The sequence below is a fragment of the Chiroxiphia lanceolata genome, chromosome 24 (genome assembly GCF_009829145.1).
Source record: "Chiroxiphia lanceolata isolate bChiLan1 chromosome 24, bChiLan1.pri, whole genome shotgun sequence".
NCBI classification, from domain to species: Eukaryota; Metazoa; Chordata; class Aves; order Passeriformes; family Pipridae; genus Chiroxiphia; species Chiroxiphia lanceolata.
The window spans coordinates 4,920,545-4,942,889 of NC_045660.1; the positions used below are offsets into that span (position 1 = coordinate 4,920,545).

General features: G+C 53.2%; 1 protein-coding gene across 26 annotated transcripts in view; it reads right to left on the reverse strand.

Annotated features, from left to right (window-relative positions):
• Positions 1-22,345, reverse strand: part of MACF1 (microtubule actin crosslinking factor 1) — a 141,079-nt gene that overhangs the window by 48,176 nt on the left and 70,558 nt on the right. For 23 of the 26 annotated variants that reach the window (XM_032709939.1, XM_032709935.1, XM_032709936.1 and 20 more), the window contains 21 exons: positions 22,005-22,154; positions 21,555-21,770; positions 21,318-21,467; positions 20,266-20,499; positions 18,755-18,898; positions 18,436-18,669; positions 17,613-17,840; positions 16,543-17,064; positions 15,804-15,980; positions 15,210-15,333; positions 14,704-14,912; positions 13,835-14,152; positions 12,808-12,974; positions 11,605-11,761; positions 10,762-10,879; positions 9,296-9,358; positions 8,296-8,537; positions 7,642-7,771; positions 6,627-6,826; positions 5,440-5,935; positions 3,413-4,884 (listed from right to left, as the gene is read on the reverse strand). In XM_032709939.1, coding sequence (XP_032565830.1) covers positions 3,413-4,884; positions 5,440-5,935; positions 6,627-6,826; positions 7,642-7,771; positions 8,296-8,537; positions 9,296-9,358; positions 10,762-10,879; positions 11,605-11,761; positions 12,808-12,974; positions 13,835-14,152; positions 14,704-14,912; positions 15,210-15,333; positions 15,804-15,980; positions 16,543-17,064; positions 17,613-17,840; positions 18,436-18,669; positions 18,755-18,898; positions 20,266-20,499; positions 21,318-21,467; positions 21,555-21,770; positions 22,005-22,154 — 5,751 coding nt within the window. The remainder of the gene's footprint in view (positions 1-3,412; positions 4,885-5,439; positions 5,936-6,626; positions 6,827-7,641; positions 7,772-8,295; positions 8,538-9,295; positions 9,359-10,761; positions 10,880-11,604; positions 11,762-12,807; positions 12,975-13,834; positions 14,153-14,703; positions 14,913-15,209; positions 15,334-15,803; positions 15,981-16,542; positions 17,065-17,612; positions 17,841-18,435; positions 18,670-18,754; positions 18,899-20,265; positions 20,500-21,317; positions 21,468-21,554; positions 21,771-22,004; positions 22,155-22,345) is intronic. The other 3 variants (XM_032709937.1, XM_032709933.1, XM_032709932.1) reach the window with 1 other exon arrangement.

Below are 22,345 nucleotides of genomic sequence, written 5' to 3' on the forward strand. Positions count from 1 at the left end.
CACCAGAGAGCACATGATGGAGAAACCCCCTGGGTCTTCATGTGACCCCCACCTTCTCATCCATACCCAGGGAATCACTTCCCTGGGGAATTCTGCTGTTTGCTAAACTGAATCAACGAGGCTGTTATGTTTAGTAACATCCCAACTGCAGCTCATTTGATTCCAGTCATTAAAATTTAATATTAGTGTAAGCTTTGAGAAACCTGAGCTGACAGCAGAGAGAGGGGAGGGGGAAGAAGTGCCCCAGCCTGAAAACTCCTACAAGGAGCTCTGGCTGGTGGCTGGTGCTTGTCCCTCGTGCTGAAGAGCACAACTTGGCCGTGTGAAGCTCAGCACAAAAGATTCTTCCAACTTTCAGTACCTTTTTGTACAAAAAGGGGCCCCTCAGAGAGGCAGCAATGGAAAGGGAATCACTTGGGTTAAACTCCCGGAGTTAAAAATGAGGTTCCTTTGCTCTGACAGCTTAACATGAGCTAACCCCACGTTATTTCTTCTGTGGCATTGCTGGATCCAAAGCGATCCATCAGGATGTCCATATAAGCACAGGCTCCAAACCACAGAAACGCCTTTCAGCTGCACTTGATCTCATCAGAAAACGAGGGGCGAAATTAGATGACCCCTTAGAGCCTCCTCCAGATGGGCTTCTTACGATCCTCTAAAAATGTGGTGCTCCAAACCAGTCCCTGCCTAGTTTTCCCGCACCCCCTGAACTCCAGGTCCTTCCTGCATCGCTGTCCTGGCTCCTGATGGCCGTGGGAGCCGGTGTGGACTCAGCCCCTCGGTGGTCCCATCCCCAAAATCGCATCCGCTCGCTGAACCGAAACACCTCCTGCAAACAAAGCCTCCCCCCCTGAGCAGCTGCTTCCCAGCCTCCCATCGCTGAGAAACCCGGCCAGGAAGAGAAACTTAGAGCGGGAGAGGGCTTGTCCCTCCCAAAGCCAGGATTAGTCCCTCTGTGACCTGGGAAAGGGGCTGGGGGGGGGGGAGGGAAGAAAGGAAATGCATGGATGGCAGTTTTCCAAAAGTTAAGGGTTTGTTGGAGGTTGTGGCCTTTTGGGGCAAGTTTAAGGGATGTTTGCAGGAAAGGAAAAATACACGGGATGCTTCAAACATAAGCTGCTTCGAAAGTCATCTGTTCCCGGCCTCCATCAGAGCCTTCAATATATCTTCTTTATTAAAATCTGGACACAATGAGTCCAGAAGTGCCCACCTTTGTCAGGACTTCATTGGCAACTTGCCTGGAGCCCTGGGGCCATGCCTAATTTGCATCTCATTTACACAGATGTTCATTAAAATTAATGCCTTAAGACATAATATCTGCCTGCATTTGAGCCTCCTGGACAGACAGACCGCGACCGCTCCCGGAGAGCCCCAGTCACCCCATCCATCACCCCATCCATCACCCCATCCTCCCCCCCTAACCCCCCAGGAGCACTGCCTGGCTGAGGAGCTCCTCTGGTCCCCCTGGACACTCCGGGCATGCATCTGGTTTGCAAGCCAAGAAGGGAAAAAGAGTTGTGATGTTGTCTTAGAGAGACAATTCATTGAGAAATAAAAGCCTGATACAACCAAGGGAAGCCCCCCTGTGCTCCCCACTTCCCACAGAGCCCAAGCCAGATTTCTCCACCTCTCTCCCTCCTGCACGTACAGAGGACAGACAGTCCCTGCCAATGCCCTTTCCTGTGCAGATCAGAATCAGGGAGATTCCAGCTCCTCCTTAGAGAGCATTGGAAGGTGAAGCTTTGCTAATATCTGCTCTGCAACACTTAGGATTTGTGCAGAAATCCCTGCTCTCTGGATGCAGAAATCCTTGCTCCCTGGATGAACCGTGCATGGGAGGAATGCAGGAATGCTGCTGCGTAACCACAATTGCTCCATCCACCCCTTGTGCTTCTCCCCCATTTTATTCTCAGCCATTACAAGGCAAAACCCTCCCCTCCCTGCTGCAACTTTCACTCTCCCACCAACGCACACCCCAAGTGCACCGAGTGGCCTCGATGGGCAACAAATGACTCCTGGTAAGGACACCCCATGCCCCCAGAGCACCCTTGGCTCATGCAGCCCAGGTCAGCTGTGTCTTACAGGGTCATCCTCAAGGTCACTGAGCTACACAGACCATGTGCAAACCCCTGTGATGGGTTAAGCTGCTCCTGCAAGCCCGGCCAGCCCAGCAATCTGGGTTTCGTCATCGTTCCTAATGGGAGCTGCTCAGCCAGGAATAATCCCTTGCTCTGCAGGAAGGGTTCACTGATTTTAAGTCCTAAAAACTCCTTTTTGGATATATTTGTTCCAAGTGACTGTGCGGTGTTTAATGATTTGAAGTTAAATCCTTCCCATCGATACCAGCTCAAAGCAAAGCACTGCCCAGCACAAGACAGCAACACCATCAGATGAGGTTGAGTTTGTCCCATAAATAACACTTACAGCTATTTTTCGGATAGGCAACCCCAAAACCAGCAACACCTTGTCCTGGTGAAGGTTTCACAGACATATTAAAGTGGTGGAATGGGATCAATTAGCCATGAGATGAAAAGTAAATGGCTGTAAAACTGCCTTCCCCTCCCACCCCCCATTAACACCAGGAAACGAGCAGCCAGATGTAAATCAGCCCAATCATCAGCTCCTGAGCACATCAGGAATAGAAGTTTCACAGCAAGAGAATTTCTAAGCTGTATTAATATAATTAATGTAGTGTAACAGCATGACCCAACATCATAATACTGTATAAAAATATATCAAACACACTCCAACTCTTCCCTCTCACAGCATTTCATGCAAGCCTTGATGGTCCCCATCAACTCCTTGCTGGAAACGTGAACAGCCCACATAAAACTTCACCTTGGTTTTACTTCCTGTGTGCATCCCTTGTCCCACAGTTTATCTGTGGCTGTATTTGTACCCAAGGACCCCAAAATGGATGTAAAATGTGGATGTAAAAAGTGAAGTGAACAACAAGCAAGAATGGTAGGCCAGGTAGAAAGACCTGTAGAATGCTCTAAACTGGACTAGACTCTCAAATGTTGCCAACTCACAGCTCAGATGGACTCAAAACCATCCCTCCCTCCCTCCCCCAAAAACCTAAATGTCAACCACCTTTACCAGCCCACGAGATGTTGGCACATCAGCATTACACATCACCAGGAGAACAGGGATTTTCCTCCCAATCGCAAATTCTTTCTGCACCTTTTCACCGCAGACCACCAAGTCCACCAGTTGATCTTACACTCTCCACAGCAAGGAATGTTTCAGCCACCAAACCTACTTGAATTACAGCAACAAACAACGAAGGCGCGATGGCTCAGAGCCCAGAGGTCCCACACAAATAAAAAACAAACCCGCAACACCAGGCAGACCCTCAGAACGCCAAACACCACTTAAAAAAAACCCCCAACATCACAGCATCAAGACTTACCTTGAAGTCTGCCAGCTGCTGGTTGATGGTTTCCACCTCCGTCCCCACCACCCACTGCAAGGCCTCGTTCTCCTCGGCCGCCGTTGTCATGTGGGTCAGCTCCTTCAGCCGGCCGTAGAAGTCCTCGACGCGGGACAGCGTCGTCTCCACCTGCTCCTGCCGGTTCTTGCCCCTCTCTGTCAGTTTGCTGCACTGTTTGTTCAGCGTCTCCAGCTCCCGTTTCAGTCCCAATAGATCAGGGCTCCCTTCTTCCTCCAGCATCTTCTTGCACTCGCTTTCGGAAGCTTCGATGTCCGACTTCAGCCTGTGGAGTTTGCCCAGGAAGGCGCGGACGTCCTCGGCCTGGGACTGGAGGCTGTCAGAGTCTCTCCCGATGGGGCCCATGCTATCCAGCTCATCGTCCAGGTCTGCCAGTTGAGAGAACATCTCCCTGACCCGATTATTGAACTGGCTGATCCCTTCCAGCTTGTTTTCCATGAGCGCACAGCAGTCGTTCACTTTCTGCTTCACAGCCTTGAAGTCCTGCTGAGCCACTTCAGCCTGGCTTAAGAGCTGGGAACAGTCAGATCCGTCTGGAGCATCTTCTACCAGACCCTGAGTGAGGTTTTTCAGATAATCCACTTGTGGCTCGAGGGCCTGCAGCACCTCCTGCTGTGCCCTGAGCTTCTCCAAATTCTTGTTGCTGCAGGCTTGTGGCCCCAGGGCATCGTAGATCTCCAGCTGGTGCTTCGCCCCTTCCAGCTTCTTCTCAATGTTCTTGAAGCTCTCTTGAAACTCCTTGAGCCTCTGGGACATTTCTTCAATGGAGCCAGTCTTGGCTTGCAGCTCTTCTGTGATGGCATCCATCTTCTGATTGATGCCAGCCTTCTCATCCCGGATGTCATCCTCATCCGTCTGGGAAGCATCGATCAGGATGTCGGCAGCGCTGTTCAGCATCTCCAGCAAGGACCGGCGCTTCTCCACATCACTCAGCATGGCCTTTGACCTCAGAAGAGTCGCCTCCAGCTGCACTGGGTCTAGAGTTACCTCCAGCTCTGCCACCTTTGCCTTGCAGTCCTCCACCCACGGCAGGAGATCCTCTGTGTGCCGTTGGTACTTCTGAGCTTTCTGCAAACAGTCCTTGAGCTTAGAGTGTCTATCAGCAGCCTGTTTGCTGAGCTCTTCCCAGTGTGTTTTCAGGCCGACCAACTGGTTTTGCAGAGTGGTCTTCTCCTCCCCAGGCTGGACTGAAAGCAGCAAAGATTCTCCCTCGGCTACAATCATCTCGTAGGAGCCACTGTGTTGGTTGAGGCTCTTCTGGAACTCTTCTTGTTCCTGAATTTGGCTCTGTAGCCTCTCCAGTTTAGCAGAAATCGGTTGGCTCTGAGCTTGCTGGCACAGTTTGTCATCTAGCCAGGTCCTGAGTTCATCAAACATATGCTGGAACTGCTGGGAACTCGCAAGTGCAGTCTGGAGTCGGTTCATCCGGTCGGCTGGAATGGGAATAAGATTAGAAGGCGACAATTAAGCTGAAATCAAATAAGCAAAGTGCAATTATTTAAAATCATCTCATATGTACCAACTGTGTTTTGATTAACAGGAAGGAGTTTTCCATTGCATCACCAGCCTTTTTGCTCACTAATTCATAAATTTCTTAAGTAGTAAGAGGCAATGATAACACGGTTGTCTCGGTTCTCCTGACCAGTCTCTAAATGCAACTTCTTAGAAACCAGAAGATGGCCCCAGAGTGGCCACTGGGGCTCCTCCATGCCCCACTCTGAATTTAGGAATCTGGGGTTTTTTCCAAGCATGTGCCACAGTGCTTGTTGAAGAGTCACATCAGTGGGACTAAACACCTCTGTTCCCTCTCCCGGCTCAGGTATGTCTGGAGTTTGAACTCTCTCATGCTTGGTCCCAGATAAAACACCTAAGAAGCACCTCAAAAAATGATAAATGGTGCTTCCCCTACTATTCTTAAAAATCTAGGGGTGGGAGAGACCTTTGGCAAAGAGCAGGGGTGGAGCTCAACATTCCAGTAAGTGTCTCACCTGCCAAATCTTCCAGTCCTTTGAGAGGAAGTGCCACCGTCTCCAGACGTTTCTTTAACTCATCTTTGAGGTACTGCTCCCCAATCAGGACGGAGAGGTCATCACAGAGGGTCTGGGCCTCTGCAATCTCCTCTTCCAGCTGCTCCAGGTCCGAGCGGATCTCGCTGGTTTCCTCCAGCTGCTGTTTGACGGCATCGGGCTGTGTGCTGATGGCAGACTGGCTGCTCAGGCGCTGCCCAACTGCCTTCACCTTCTCTGAGAGGCCCTGGAGGAGCTCCTGGTACTGGGTGCTCTTTACTATGGCTTGATCAATCTGGCTGGAGCGGGAGTTGAGGCGTTCCGTCAGCTCGGACCATTTCTGATTAACCCCCTGGAGCTCATCCCGCACCTGGTTAGTGGATGGAGAAACATCTCCAGGGCCAGTCAAGATGCTCTGAGCTGCCTGGTTGAGCTGCTCGTGCTGTTGTCTGCGGGCTTCGAATTCCTTCAGCATAAACTGGGAACAGAAATAACATAAAAATGTTTGCATAATACTGACAGCTCCGAATACACACAGTCAAAACAAACCAGACCTCCAGGGGCTTTATCCAGCCCGTGGAATGAGCAGGAACAAGCCTTTGGGTGGGACAGCCGTTGGGCTGGGTAGGCCAGGATTTATTGTGACCTTGGAAGCTAAAAAGCTGGGAGGGGTCTGCAGCTTCAGGACTTTGCTCTCTCTCTTATTTGTCTTACTGCTGTGTAATGTAACATAAACCAGTTAGATGAGAAGGCAATCTGATTATGTTAACTGGGGCTTTTTGCTTCATGATGTGGCCTGTTACGGACATGTTAGGATTTGGAAGCAGGAGGTATGGAAAGAGCAGGCTGGCAGGAGGAGGGACAGCATTAGCAAGTCCTGCAGAGCATCAGCACAGGTCTTGTTTAAAGCAATTTCACTCTCCAAGAGGGGCCAAGTGATTCATTGATGAGTCAATCCAGTGCGGGGAAGGGAGCTTGGGCACTGCACCCATTTTAAGTTATTCACAGCAGTTTGGGCTCAGTTGGGAGGACTTGGGAGAGGAGCCATGAGGTCTCCAGAGTGCTTGCAAGACAAATAATTCCAACTGCAATCTTCCATCATCTCATATCTGGATGAGACACCCTCCCCCTCCATGGACACCCATCGAGGAGATGCGAACCCGTCTCACCTGGACCTGCTGCTTCTGCGCGTTCAGCATGTTGGGGTCGATGGAGAGGGGTCCCAGCACGCTCATCATCAGCTCCTTCTCCATGAGCCAAGGGCGCAGCTGGGATTCAGCAGCCTGGAAGGTGGCCAGCTGGTTCGCCGACTCCTCCAGCTTCTGCTGCCGCTCGGCCGTCGCCTGGCTGGCTCTTTCCCACCTGCAATCTGAAGCACCGCCTGTGTTGGCCATGGTCGTGCTCCTGGCCAGCCCACCTCTCCATCAAGCACGTTTTTTTCCCCTTTTCCCATGGTTTTTCCCCATGGGAAACCTCCTCAGTTTTCCAATAAAACTAGCATGGCTCTATTCACTCTCTATCTAACAAGCCGTTACCCAGATCTAATGGCTACATGGTCTTGAAGCTTCCAAGAAAAAAACCTTGCAAGCAGGATTTCTGTGCTCTAGTCACTACTGCCATGAGCTGGTCTGACCTTGGGTGAGCCATTTCACATCCCTGGCTCGATAAATGAGGATACTCTCCTGTGTATCAGTCCTCACACAGCACATGCAGATCTCCTGGATGGAGAACTCCATAAACATGTTCCTGCTATGTCAAAGAAGAGAATCTCCGGGCTTCTTTTTAAACACACAGCCTTGTTTAGTCAACATTTAATTACCTGGGATAGCCTCACTAATGACTAGAATTTTATATCAAGTAGTGGAGCTTTTAATCACAATAATCAACCCATGTCACTAACACCTTTTTTTTTTTTGCCTTTTTTTCTTTTTTTTTTTAAAGCAGCAATTTAAGGAGGCACATCTCTAAAATCCATATCCATCACAGAGATTTCATTAATCACGACAGTGCTCCTCTCAGGAACACCTTGTACACCAGACAGCTCTGAGATAAGTTTGCTATTTACTGAATATTAATTAAAAGTGACTCTGCTCTGCCGTGACTTTGGGGTTGTCCCACGCTCCTGAACCACTTCTAATGTGATGTTTGGAGACAGAAGCCTCACAAAGTGCTTCAGGCACTTACTCAGGTCTTCCTGCATCTTCTTCCAGTTCGCTGCTTCTGGGGAATCTGGATATTTCTCCAGCAAGCCAGAAAGTGCTTCCTTTACCTTCTGGATCTTCCCAGAATTCTGTTCCAATTCAGCCAGAAATGCCTGGAAAATAATGATTTGAACTTCCTCAGATATAGAGCAAAAGGATCAAAACACGGAGTAGGAACAAAGCAGCAGCTACAAGCTGCAGTTGGACAATTTCTGTTCTTTGCTCTTAAATTAAATTAACTTGTCAGTGATATTGTGAGCTAACTTGGCTCCTAGAGCAGGGAAGGCTGGGAATTGCTTTCCAAGAGAAGCTGGAGTGACCCAGCAACAAGGGCTCCAGATAAGCTCTTTTCCCCTGAGCCAAATGCCTGAAAGCAACATGTTTAAAAGCAAAGGGGAACTTTGGTCTCCTGCTCCAGGGAGCTGCCTGGGATATCTGATCTGGGAATGCCCTTCTTAAACCCAGGGCAGACCTTTATGACTAATCCTTCTGGTCCTGCTGCAATAAAGCACATCTCCGAGATCCTTTGGGAGATGCATGGCAGGGGATTGGAACCAGATGATCTTTAAGGTCCTTTCCAGCCCAAACCATCCCGTGATTCTACGATTCTCATTTTTAACTCAGGAAGAGGAGTTACCTTGTTGTGCTCAGCCTGGGCTCTCATTGTCTCCGTCTTGGTGGGTGAGGAGGAGGCGTCCAGCTCCGACAGCGTCCGTTCCTTCGACTCCAGCCACTTCAGCATCGAGCTGGCCTCCTCCTGCACCTCTTGCATCTTCTCCAGCATAGCTGAGAGCTGCTGCTGCCGCTCCCTCAGTGCCGTGCCCAGGGCCTGGTACTGCTGGGTCACATCCGAGACGTCGCACTGGATCTCGGTCAGATCTGTTTCCAAAAAGCAGCCTGAGATGAGGACCACTGCCCGTGTTCTCCATCTTAACCTGGACTATCAGGTTCTAATCTAGCCCTGGGCAGCCACAGCCAGCCAAGCACGAGAAGCAAGAGGCCACGCTCCGTCCGTCTGCCTGCGGAGCGATGTCACATCATCCTCACCTCTCCTGCCAGAGGGGCTTTTCCACTTGCACCACATATACACGTTGACAGTTTGCAAACAAAGCAAATGCCTCCGTGGATCTGAGCCTGATGCAAGCTGAGCCCCCCCTTCATAATACCACTGCTAATACAAGGTTAAACAATTTGACACCGAAATATAAAGCCATTTTTATGCCTCTATTATCTCGCTGAACCGGTGAGCTAACAGCAGATAACGGGCCATAATTAAAATTGCTCTTCAAACTGAAGGGTTGGATGCCATTATAATCCCGTAGAACCAATAAATTTAATTGCAGGCCTTAAAATGATCTCCCATTTATCAGTTCTTAACACCACCTGACGGGGTGTCAGGGTGCTGCTGCTCCCCAAAGCCGCCCCGCTCTGTCCTTCAGCCCGACCTCCATCCTCCATCCCCGCGGCTCCGGCTGAGAATTCCCAGCCCACTGCCAAGCTCATTCCCGTTGTGCTGGGATGATGCTGACAGTGTCAGATTGAGGTTTCTGTTCTCACAGACAGAACTGCATGGACAGGAACAGGCAGGAACATGGCTCGGGGGGTGTGTGCTGGCACAGCGGGGACCGTGAGCTCACCTTTGCACGTGTGGTATCCGTTCACGCTGCCCACCGACCCTCCCGGCACGGGCAGCGCGGCACCTGAGCAAGGGGGACGGAGACAAGGGACAAGAGGGATAAGACAGGTGTGTTAGGAATGCAGACAGCAAGCGATGAACATGTTCCATGGCATGGACCACACCGGCCACCAAGCACAGACACGGCGTCTCCACGCGCCCGGTGCCGGGCAATCGGCATTAATTCCACTTGGAATCCCTCTATCTCTCCTCCTCCCTCTCCCCTTGCTTTCCTGGAGCTCATCCTGCCTTGCTGGACCAGAAGCAGAAGACCTGAAGCTGTTGGGAGCTGGGCACCCTCTCCCAACATCACCCAGAAACCTGGGTGGATGCAGCTCCTGCATGGACCACTGGGGACCACTGGCCACCTCTCCATGCCTGGGAAGTTGGTGCCCTGAGCATGATTTTGTGAATTGTACCCTGTGAGACTGGTGAATGCCTTCCCTGAAAGGATTAACTCCCCCATATCCTCCTTTTCTTATGAGATGAAACTATTCAAGCCCTCTCTGGTGTGTGGACATGCTCTCTTTGCCCAGACACTCCAGGGAGGATGCACCAGTGTCCTTTCCCTGGACACCAGATGTCACAGCTATGGTCACAACCAAAGGGGGATTCACATTGCCAGGTAAGTCTCTCCCTCTTTCTAACCACATTTTTAAAGTTTTCATGGATATAAGGGGCTGCACCTTTGGTCACCCCATGTGGGTGACCATGGGAGTCACCCACAACAAGCCTCTCCTCACTTCTCTTGGAGGTTTCCCAAAGAACTTCTCACGAACTGAATCCTAACAAACATATCCAGACCGTGAATTCCCATAAATTCCCAACAACTACGAGAGTCCAGGGACTTGTTTTCACAAGCTGGAAGACATCTTGGAGTTGGTTTCCAAACAAACCAGACATAATCTCATTGCTTCACAGACTTGAAGCCAAAAAGGAGACCAGCAAATCACATCTGAATATCGCAGCCTTAAATGTCATCCAGATATGAAACCCAAATGTTGGAGTTTGATTAAAACACTCCAGCCCTCAGGAGGCTGAAGGACATCACCAGGAGAAAGCAAAGAGCCACCTCCACGAGCTCCCTGCAGGGCTGATAGCCCAGACCCCCAGCTCTCATGCTCCATCTCCTGGAGCTCTCATGCTCCATCCAAGCAGTTATATGTGTCCCCACAGCAAACACAGGGTAATTCAGAGCTTGTTAGGCTACAACTAATTAAGCCAAGTTAGGCTGATGCATTAATGCAACAAGCACCAGTGACTCAATCACTTTCAGCCCCACGATACTCAGACTGCCATGGGCCCTCTGAATTTGGCTAAAAGGGGGAAATAGCCCCATTTTTTGCTCAGGGCAGGCTCAGAAGATGCAGTGGAGACAGTGGAGCGCTGAGGAATGAGGCGTTCTCAGGAGAGTGGGCTACAACTCACCTGCCTTGGGCGGGGTGTTGGGGGCCGTAATCTCCACGATCAGGTTCTCCAGGAGGGTCCCTCTGCGGCCAATCTCCTCCACCTGGGCCCCCTTCCCCTTCCATTCCTCCAGGAGATCCTGTTTGAAAGCAAAGGTTGGGATTGGAGGCCACGTTTGCCCGGCCACAGCCCTCCCTCCCTTCCTCACCTGTCACCTCTGAGGTGACACATTGGCACCAGGACACAGCACCCAGGGAACCAGCGCGTGGCAAAGAGGCCGTGCTGGGAAAGTGGGTGTGAAACATCTATTTTTGCCAGGGGAATGAAGGAGTGAAAAGCTCTTCCTTAACTAATGGGTCTGTTGAAGGAAATCTTCTCCCTCCCACCATTTTGGGGACGTCCCTCCTCCTCCTCCCTGCACAGCCCAGCCTGGCTGAGCCCAGCCGGAGCCCGGCGGGTGCCGTGGGGTGCGAGGGATGTGGGTGACTCAGCAGAGCTGCTCTGCCTCTGAGTCAATCCCTTGGCACATCCCGATTTGCAGCATCCCTGTGCCGGAGGGGAGCGGGGGCTCGGGTGACAGGAGGCCACCTTCTATGTCTGCCACGGGGAAACACTCAGTGTGCTTGGGTCTCCCACTCCCAAATCCCGCCCAGAGCAGGCAGGGGGAGGGAAGGGAAACCAGGCAGTGCCCGAGAGGAACCTCACGCTGCTCCCTTCTCCGCAAGCCCCTGGATGCACAGCGAGGATTCCTGAGACCGCAAACCACCTCCCAGGACTCTGCTTCCTGGAATTTATTCCACATTCCAGCATTTCCACACCGGCTGCCAATTTTTTCCAGTCAGATTCCAGCTCCCTTTGCCCCACCTGGACCTGCTGCCTGCACTGGTGCAGCTCCTGGGTGCCCAGGGAGGTCTCAGCAGGTGGCATTTTGCCTTCGCTCTCCCTCAGCCACTTCCTCACGGCACCAACCAGATTCCGAAATTCGTCCAGTTGCTCCTGGCAGGACGACGCATCCTTTTCTCTGAGAGTGAAAAGGTTTCAGAGAGTCAGAGCTCGTGCTTTGCCTTGCAATTACCCCCTCCTGAATGTAGCACAGTTGTGTCTCTAGGAGCCCTTTTTTTTAATTATTATTATTAGATGTTGCCCGGGAACAGCCCAGCCAGTGCCAGCCAAAATGGGGTGCATACAGTGCCAGCCTCTCACTGCTGCTGACCCCTCAGATCGTGGCTGGTGGCACTTTTGGGCAGCACAGTGGTAGCCAACAGCCATGGGACCACCACTGCCAACCTGCTCTGACTCTGCACTGGGCTCTTTGTCCTGGGAAAAGCGAAGCTTTCGGGATGACAGGGCTCATTCATGTCGTGTCCCCCCAGGCAGCTGTATCCCTGGGGAGCCCAGGCTGTGCTGCCCCTCCTCCCTGGCCACAGCTCCATCTATTCAGCCCATCCTGGAGGAACAAGGCAGCCCCCGGATGGGAGCCACGGGCCCCTCTGGCTCATCCCTGCTGACTGCAGCTGCAGAGCACTGAATTACTGGGGATTGTTGTGACTTTCATCTGCTTTCCCCCATCACCTTCCCTGTGTTCCCTACGGATTTTGGAGACACAGCCAGAGAGCTGTGACCCCCAGGGATGCTGTTGCTCTGACCCTGCTCAAGCTGCCATGGCCAATCTGAGCTCAACCTCTGCTTTATCCTGACTTCAGGGGACTCTGCTGTGCTCTGTCCCCTCCTGGAGAGCCTCCTGGGGCAGGCTCCTGATCCTCTGCCAGCGCCCTGCTCCCCTCCTGCAAGATGCTCTGGGGTGGAGCTGTGGCAGCCCACACGCCGGGAAACGCATAACACCGGCTCCTGCAGCACCAGGAATTTTTCCCAACGCCCCCAGCCAAGGCTTTTTTTAAAGCGTCAGCTGGATCGAGCTGCCTCCGGCTCCTGGCGTGGGAGGAGGGCGGCAGGAAGAGTTCGCTCGTGCCCCCCCTTGGAAAAGAGACCTCCCCAGGGTCTTGCTCAGGCCATGAAGCCACCCCCAAACCCACCTACCCAGGGAGTGGCTGGGTCCCTGGGACTCACCTCTCCTTTGCCACCTTCTGTAGCTGCAGGAAGTCTTTCTTCAGGCTTTGCAGCTTCTCCTGCTGCTGGAAGGCACCAGGGGCGAAGCCACAGGAGCTCAGCTCAGCAGCCAGGTGCTCCAGGGTGGCCAGGTCCTCCTGGTGCTGCCTCATCTCTGAATTCAGCTCCTGCCAAGAGCAAAGGGCGATGCTGGTCATGTTCCCCACCAGCAGACACAGGTAGAAGTGAGCTGGAGAGACCCCCTGTGGGCAGAGCCATGGATGGCTCCAGTGCCATCCAGTGGACTGCAGCTGTGCCAGGTATGACCCACTCCCACCTGCTCCCCCAAATCCAGCTCAGCAAATACTTTAAGCAGCTCCAGGAGCAAGTCTCACCTTCCCCTGTGCTGGTGTAAGGCCACACTGTGACTGGGATGGGATGGGGTGCCCTAGACTAAGTCAAATCACCCACACCCCTCCCAGCACAAGTGTCTGGTTTTATGCCACCTTAGGGCATTTCTGAGGCTGTGGATGAACCACCCCCTGTAGCAGAGCACTTGTAGGAAGCCAGAGGGAGGAATCCTGCACAGCCATGACCAGCCACCACAACGCATGGCATCCCTGGAAGTGTTCAAGAGCAGGCCCTGAGCAACCTGGTCTGGTGAAAGATGTCCCTGTCCATGACAGGGAGCTTAGAATGAGATAATATTTAAGGTTCCTTCCAACCCAAAATATTCCATGATTCTCTGGCTCTAAGATCTCCAAGGCCTCTGTCCCATCCTTCACCAAGCTCACTGCCAGCGTATGGGAATTTTGCTGTATTAGTCTTTAATTGGTAAAACTCTGCTATATTTGGACTGGTCCCTAAAAGCCTTCCTAGAGGTCCCATCTAAAAACCAGTCTGACTCTTGGGAAATGCCATTTCCTTCTCTAACTGCTGGAAACAGCCTCATCCACTCCAGCCACACTCCCTTCTGCAGGCAAAGAGCCCACAGAGGTCCTGCCTCAGAAACCCACCGCAGGCAGAGCCTTCTGCCCCTGCTCCTCACCTGGATGTGCTGGGAGAAGTGAGCGATGTCCCGGTCCGGCTGGTTCCCGGACGCCAACATCCGCGTTCTGCTCTCCGTGAACTGCTGCAGCTTCTCCGAGAGCTGCTCGTACTGCTCCACTTTGGGGAGGAGGCCCTTCAGGGCATCCTCCCGCTCCTGCTGCTGCTGGCACAGCCTCCCAAACTGCTCCGTGACCTCGGCCAGCTTGTCCTGCAGGGCGGAGGCCGTGGGGCTGTCTGCGGCCTCCATGAACCGCGTCACCATCTCCCGGGTGGCTTCCAGGCAGCTCTTCTGCCGGGCGATGTCCTGCTTCAGCTTCTGTGGTGGGCACATGTGGAGAGGGAGGGCATTTTAGGGAGGTTCTTGAGCAAAACTGGTGTGAACTGGCTGGGCTGCCCGTGGGAGCAGCGGTATGTGCTTTGAGACAACGAGGGGAGGGAAAGAATAGTTTTCTACCCCGCTTTTCCTTCCCTTTCTGATCTCCCCAACCTGCTCTGCATTCCCCCGGTGCCTGAAATCCAACCCCGACTTGTTAGCAAAGAAAAAAGGAGACTTCCAACAAGTCTGTGACCTGGCACAGGCACAGGTCGCCCAGAGAAGCTGTGAATGCCCCAGTTGGATGGGAGCAACCTGGCCTAGTGGAAGGTGTCCCTGTTCATGGCAGGAGGTTGGAACGAGATGGTCTTTCAGGTCGCCTCCAACTCAAATCATTTTGTGGTTCTATTATATTAAGCAAAGGTTCTGCTCATATCCCTTTTTAGGATTTTTTTGGTGTTTTCAAAACACTGTGGCTAAACCCCAGCAATCCCTTGCACAGTGCAGGTCCCGCACAGGTGTGTTTGAGGTGAGGGAGTTGGGCCCAGCCTTACCACGCTCGTGGCAAGAGAGTCCTGGATGGAAGTGGAAGAGAGCTCAACTGGCTGGTCCCTCTCCAGGTTCTTCTCAATCTCAGCCACTGACTGGAGGAGGCTCTCCAGGCTCTCCTGGACACTCTGGGACTGGGCGATGGATTTCTGCAGCAGGTCCGAGCGCTCGGACATCTGCTGGGAGAGGCTCTGGAACCGGCTCACGATGGCATCTGCAGAGTTCAGCACAAAGGAGATGGCAAAGAGCTCAAAGTGCTCAGAGAGCAGCGAGGGCCACCTTTGGCTCCTCCAGAACTTCCACTGACAACAAATCCCTGCCCCCAAACGCAGCAGTGAGACAGGGGACCCAACACATGTTGTCAGAGCCCTTCCCAAGTGCAGCCCTGAGGATGCACTGCTGTGTGTTTACCTCCCCCAAAAGTAGGAAACTTCATCTCTGCTCCCCCCCTGGTTTGTTTTCACTCTCCCCAACCAGCCCTGCTGACAATGGCAGCTGCTTTGCTCCATACCCGTTGTTTCCCGAATATGCCTGTGGTCAGGGGCTGGCTCTCCTTGTATCTCCAGCAGGGACCGAGCTGCTTTCTGGAGCTTCTCCACTGGTACCTGGTGCTCAGCCAGGTCTCCCTGCAGCTGCTGCTTTGACAAGAAAGAAGCCAAAATCAGTGATGGGTCAGGCAGGAGACCCCCACTCACGAGGAGCTCAGGGCTCCATTTAAACCCTCTGAGGGATCCTCTTCACTTAATCACTAAAACAGTAAGAAAAATAATAATGTAGCTTGGAAAGTCCAACCCCATGCTGCAGGCAGAGCTGGATCAGAGGGCTTGGGCTGTCCCAGCACCCAGTCACCCTCACAGGGGAGGAATGTCCTGCTGGGGTGTCTGTGACTGCAGCCCCTCGTCCCGGATGAGCACCTTTCCCAAGAATCTGACTCCACCTGATCTGCAGCAGCAGGACCTGCTGCATCTGCAGGTGCATCTTTGCACTCAAACGGCAAAAAAAATCCAGTGGGGAAGAGTCTCTTTCCTGCTGTTGACTGCTCAGTGCAGCCAAATTCCCATCCAGGCTCAAACACCTCCCAGGAGGTCACCAAAGGCTCCTGTACCTTTGTGCTGGCGAGCTGCTTCTGCAGGACAGCTGGATCTGAAGAAACCGTCTCCGAGAGCAGCTTCCCAACGGCAGCTTCACTCTCCTGCAGCCACGTCCTGAGAGACTCTGCCACCTCCTGGAACTGCTGGTAGTGCTCCAGCAAGGTGTTCAGGTGGGAGCCGAGCTTGGAGCACTGCAAAGGAGCAACGAGACGTGACGGGAGGACGTGGGCAACCCATGGAAAAGGCACAGAAATCGTCGAGGAAGAAAAAAAATAATTAAAACATTAACCTTGCCACATGTTAAAGTAGTTACAGGAGGCAGCATGCAGACCAGCACCAAGCTAAAGGTGCTTCCTTGCCCAAGCCTTGAAGAAGACAAGAGGGCACGGTCTTAAGCTGTGCCAGGGGAGATTTAGGTTGAATATTAGGAAAAAATATTTTACAGAGAGAGTAATCAGACATTGGAATGGGCTGCCCAGGGAGGTGGTGGATTCACTGTCCCTGGAGGTGTTTAAGATGAGACTGGATGTGGCATCAGTGCCATGGTCTGGTAACCATGGCAGGGTTGGACTTGATGATCTCGGAGGTCTTTTCCAACCCGGTCGATTTGATGGTTCTATGATTCTCTGAAGACAATCCTTGCCCTACAATCTACGTATGTCCTGGAAGCCCAGCCAAACACTCAAGAGAAATGTCCCTCTCCCATCCCTGGAAAACAGCACCCGGGGTTCCACTGCAAAGCCCTTCCCGTACCTTGGAGTGCAGCGTGGTGTATCTCTGCGTCGCGTCCTCCAGCTTGCTCTTGACCACGCTCTTGGACATCAGCAGCTGGGACTCGGCGTCCCCAGCAGCTCCCTCCACATCCAGAACCTTCTGCCCCGACATGGTGACGAACCGCAGGTCGCCCTTGTGGGAGATCACGTCCTCGGAGAAGCTGCCCTGGCGCGCGAGCAGCCGCCGCAGGGCCGCGGGGTCACCATCCCCCTTGGACATCCCCTCCAGGTCCTGCTCCGCCTGCGTCAGCCACGCCTCGAACTCCCCGTGGTCCCGCAGGAACTTGTGCAGCTCGTCCCGCAGGACCTGCACTTGCTTCAGCCGCGTCTCTGACCGCGAGAGGGACGCCGAGTACTGGTCCTTCAGCTCGGCCAGTTGGCCCTGGAGCCGCTCCCGCTCCTCCCCGGCCAGGCTGTGGCCGTGCTTGTCCAGGAAAGCCTGAGCCGACTGCGTGGCCAGGATGACGTCCTGCTGCTGGGACAGCAGCTCCTGGTGCTGGGCCTGAAAGATCCAGCGAGCAAAGGTGACGCTTGTGACAGAGGGTCTCTGCCCACCACGAGTGTGACTGAGCCTCCACACCCTTCAACAGCTGGGGCTGCCCCATCCCTGGAAGTGTTCAAGGCCAAGTCAGATGGGGCCCTGAGCAACCTGGGCTAGTGGAAGGTGTCCCTGCCCATGGCAGGAGGTTGGAAGTAGGTGAGTTTTAGGGTCCCTTCCAACCCAAACCAGTCTGGAATTCTATGACACAGCACCAGCAAGGTGGAGAACCCCCCTGGCTGGGGTATAGGGGCTCTGCCTTCTCTGACCACGATTGGCACCTTCTCTCATTACCCTGATTACACTCTGCCAGGCACCCACCCACCACACAGCCTGTATTTCCACCAGGAAGTCAGGCAGGGACTTTCCAAGCCTCCCATATGGAAAATCACATGTCCTAGAGGCCAGATGCACCCAACACCCCGTCCTATTCCCAGCTCTGCACCAGCAGTGGAGGCAGGGTCAGTGCACGGGGCAGAAAGCTTCAAGAGGGACAAGGTATCAGTCCTGACCTTCAGCCTCTCATACTGCTCATCCAGGCTCCCGGCAGCGCTGTCTGCTCCAACCATGTGGCTGTCGGGGACATCCCGAGAGCCTGTCCCTGCTCCTGTCCCTGCCTCTTGCTTGGCAGGGTGAGGTCTGTACTCTGGGAGCCCTCCCTTCTGCTCCAGCGATGCCACCCAGTTCAAAAGGGAATCGATCTTATTGCTGTTCTCCTCCAGCTCTTTGGCAGCTTTCACCTGGAAGCACAAACGCCCCAGATAAAAAGAACCGATTTTTGCATGTTCAGCAAACTGCTCCATGGGGGAGGGAGGCAGAAACCAACACAAGAAAAAACCCAAGGAGTTTTCCAGCCTCAGCAAAGTGCCTCTCAGGCACACTCACAGGACTCCAAAACCTTTTGTGGCTTTCTAGAAGGTGCAAAGAAGCTGTGAATAAACTCAGCCTCTGCTCCACTGCATTTCTCACCCTGACACAACCCAGGGTCCCCTCCCTGAAGGGCTCCACACACCCAGGTGGGAGCATCACCTTCACCACCAGCACAGGGAGGTGACTGGCATTCTCACTCCCACTCAAGGTCACCCTAAAGGCAGAGCAAGGGGCCTTTCTCTCCCCCATTTCCTCCACAACCAGCTCATCCATGGTTGCAATTCTCAAGGCATTTTATGACAGAAATGTCCAGGGGACACCTTGCCTGGAGTGATGCCCAGAATGGGACCACAAATTGCTTTAAGCTGCATCACCCAGACAACTGCCAGAACCCTGAACGACTTCAACTGGACCTCACTGTCCTCCTCAAGCAGAGCCCAGAGACTACAGCTCTTTGCTCATTACCTTCTCAGTCTCCTGCTGCACTGCAGCACTCACAGCACTCTCCAGCTCCTTCTGGGCCACCTCTGTCCTCTCCTGCAGGGACTGGTATTGCTCCTTGGCACGCTGGAGGTTCTCCTGCAGTGCTGCCAGCTCCCCGGGCTCCATCTTGGCCTTGTTCTCCTCCAAAAACTCCTCTGTGCTTTTCAGGACGCTGGCGAAGGAGGCGGCTCGGGTGTGGATGTTCCTCTGCAGCTCCTGGGCAGACGATGCCGTGAGGCTCCGAGCACTCCTTTGAGCCCCTCCACCTCCTGCCCCCCCTTTTTTAAATTACAGCACTGACCTTAACATCACTTTGCCTCTGCTGCAAGGCAGACAGGTCCCCTTCTGCTCTCTGCTGCTCTGTCAGCGTGTCCTCTGCCTGGCCCAGCCAGCGGCTCAGCTCAGCCAGGCTCTGTGCCCGGGCTGCCTGCTGCTCCTGCAGCGTCTGCGGGCAGAGGAAAGGGGACAGGGGACAGTCAGTACCAGTGCTGCACTTCCACTCACACTGCTGAAAGGCAAGGTGAGAGGTTACAGCTGGAGCAGCTCCTGAAGATGAGGATGCAGCACAGAAAACGCCTTTTGTGGCTCTCCAGGAGCTCCTTCTCCCTCTCCAGCTGCAGGTGCCCCGTCCCTGCCGAGCTGGTGGCACATTTGCCACCACTCGAGCAGGTTTCTCTCTGAGGAGCCCGTTGAGTTCCAAAGTGGAGCTGCACTCCTCTCCCAGGAAAACTCGATCACAAGTTTCTGTGCCTTTTGCATTCCACGTTACAGACATTAAAACAGCAGCAGAAACTCATCAAAAGAGAGGTAACAACAACCTGAGTTAGGCAGCACCACTGTGGAGCCCCAGACAACCCAAAAAGGCTGGTTTTTTATGATCCTGGGGTTGGAGAAGGAGCCCTGGAGAGGGAAAGCATTTCTTTGCTGATCCAGCTCCTCCTTTTGCTGCCAGAGCACAACACAGAAGCGCCTGTTTGAGCAATTGAGCATGATGTGACCTGAGAGTCCCTGCAACACCCCTGTTCCCCTTTCCCAAGGGAGATAAAAGGTTTCTGAGTTTTTCACTGAGCATTTCAGCAAGGTGATGTACAAACTTGTGCAAAACACTGTGCTTGTTTCTCCCAGTCATAAGATAAAACAACAGAAGCAAATTGAAAGAGCCTTCTTAAGAGCTCTTCAGCTGCAAAGCGAGTTCTTCCTGGGTTAGGATGGGCGCACACTCAATCTGAAAAGGCAAAGCAAACTGGTTAATATACACACACACACTCCAGAGGGGACAGGCAAGAGTTACAGAGAGCAATTGTTAATAAAAAACACATTAATCCTGTTTTGAATAAGAGGATCCATGCAGTGATGGGTGCTGCAGCAGTGCAGCAGAGACCTGAGGACTTGCTTTGGTCCTTGATACATTGTCAGCTCTTTCCCTGGGACAGCAACGTGTGCAGTGGAAATAAGACATTAACACTGCTGGGTATCTGTGGTGGGCCCTCTGCACAGGGATTTCTGGTGGGGTTACAGGGGTTTATTCCATCCAGTCCAAAGCAGCTCCACGAGGGCTGCCGGGCTGCGCTACCCAGACCTCACGAGGACTCCAGGTATTTTGGGAGGAAAGAGACTTTCCGCCTGGGAGCCACGTGGCGGGAAGAAGGAAGACTTTTAGAGGAAGCTCATGATGTGCAACGAGAAGTCACAAACTGTGAGCGGCATGCACGTGAAATCCCAGGACAGGAGGTGTCTCGGCGCGTGTTCCTGCGGCCGGGAAAGCGCCTCAGCGAGCAAAGGGCAGCCAAGGCAGAGCGGATGTCTCACAACCTTCACCTGGTCCGTCTGCTCCGCTTGCTGGAGACAGACCTGCAGCACCTCCACCCGCGCCGTCACGCGCTCCGACAGGTCCCGGAAAGCCTTCTGCAGCTCGTTGAGCAGCCTCAGCAGCTGCCTGCTCTGCTGGGGCGTTAAGTCCTGGGCGTGCTCTGAGATGAAGAACTGGATGTCGAAGGCGGTGGCGTCCAGCTGAGACTTGGTGTCGGTGAGGGGCTCTTTCAGCTCCTGAACGGGAGAGAAAAGACCCATCAGGCAAAATGACCCTGCAGTCAGTGCTGGCCTGTGCTGCTTCCCACCTTCAGGTGGGACATGCGGACGGGCAGCACCCAAAAGAAAGTGCTTTGCCACGAGAAATACATTCCAGAAACACCAAATGCTCCCAAAATCACACTCAGCAGGGAGGTGAGAGCATCCCACTGCAGTTCCTCTTCACAGGTGCTGGAGGCACCTCACCAAGAGGTTGCCTGGAGCAGAAATGCAGGGCTGCCCTTGGGTCTGAAGATGACCCAGGCCTGGAACTGCCACCAGCTGTGTCCAGCTCATGGTGACTCCATGTGCCACCACCAGTTCTCAAAGCCTTTGATCCACTGACTTCAGTGCCAAGGTGCTACCAGCAAGTAGGAGATGCTGAACTTGAAAATATCTTTAAAGTTATTGCTAGAAGATGGATAAATGTGGAGGGGAGACCAGGCTCCTTGTACAGGTGATGGAGACCAGGGCAGGTGTGATGGAGGGGGCTCTCAGAGCCCTTCCAGAGAAAGCAGCTCTTTCCTCAACAGCCTGATGGGAATCATTCCTGGTCATTCAGCCCCCACCACACACCTGCAGTGGAGCATGTTCCCTAAACAGCCAAAGCAGATCCTTTGTGTATTGTGGAAACAAGTGACCTTGGAGTAAATACAGTACAGTCACTCCTACTGCAGCACAGGATAAGGGCAAACCCTTGGCAGGCTCCAGGAGGGAAGCAGGATTAAAAGCTTCTCCTCCATGCAAAGGGCAGCAAGTTCATCAGCCTCAAGGATTAGGGGCATTGCCATGGTTACCTTGTAGTGGTGCAGGCAGCGACTCAAGCTGTTGGAATCGGTCGCCTGGTGATAATCGCTGTCATCCAGCGACTCTGCGGTGCCAGAGACCCAGCTCAGCAGCTCCTGGAGTTTGCCCTGAAGAGCCTCGTGATGTGCCAGGATTTTAGCCTTAAAAACAGAAACACACAGCTTAGAGAGGGAGTTTTGGGGTGCTCGGGGGGGGCAGCAGGCAGCAGGGACATTTGCCAGCTCTACCTTTTCGTTTTCTGCCGCCCCACGAAGGTTTTGCAGCCGCGACTCCAGGACGTCGTTCGCAGAGCTCAGAGACTTCTGGAGGTTCTTGGCATCCTTCTCCAAAGCCTTCAGTAATTGCTCAGGGACTTCTTCAGGGGGGTTGGCCACAATCCACCTCACGGCGTCCAACTCCTGATTCACTGGGAAGCTCAGCTCCCGCAGCTCAGCGCCCAGGGCCTGAGGCAAGACAGCATCGTTATGTCTAAGACTGGGTGACTTCATCTTCCTGCTGCCAAAACCGAGCAAAGGTTTTGGAGATGCAGCTCCAAACACTGCGTCTAGAAAGATTCATCACCCCCCTCCAGCCCTGCTCAGCTGCCAGCGCTCGCCTGCCTTTCTCCAGGACTGAGGAGAAGGGGGACAAACTCTGTCCTGCCTAACACCAGCCAAGCCTAGCCCAGCCCTGCTCACCTCTGCTTGCTGCAGCAGGTCATGAAGGGCTGCCAAATTCTGCTCTGCTGGCTGCACCCGTTTGATTCTCATCTCGATATCTCGGAGCATGGAGAGATAAGATATCAGCTTCTCATCGTGCTCCAGACACATCTTCTTGCTGAACTTGATCTGCAGAATCAAACAGGGAAACGAAACCTCAAATTTAGGCAGAAAAGAAAACAAAGGGGTATAAATCACTCTTTTTTTTTTTTTTTTTTTCCCAAAGGAGAAATCTGTTAATAACATTTCAGCTCATGGACTTGCCACTCACTGGCCTTATCTACAAGATTTACTACAGGAAAAATAAAACATGTTGGTTG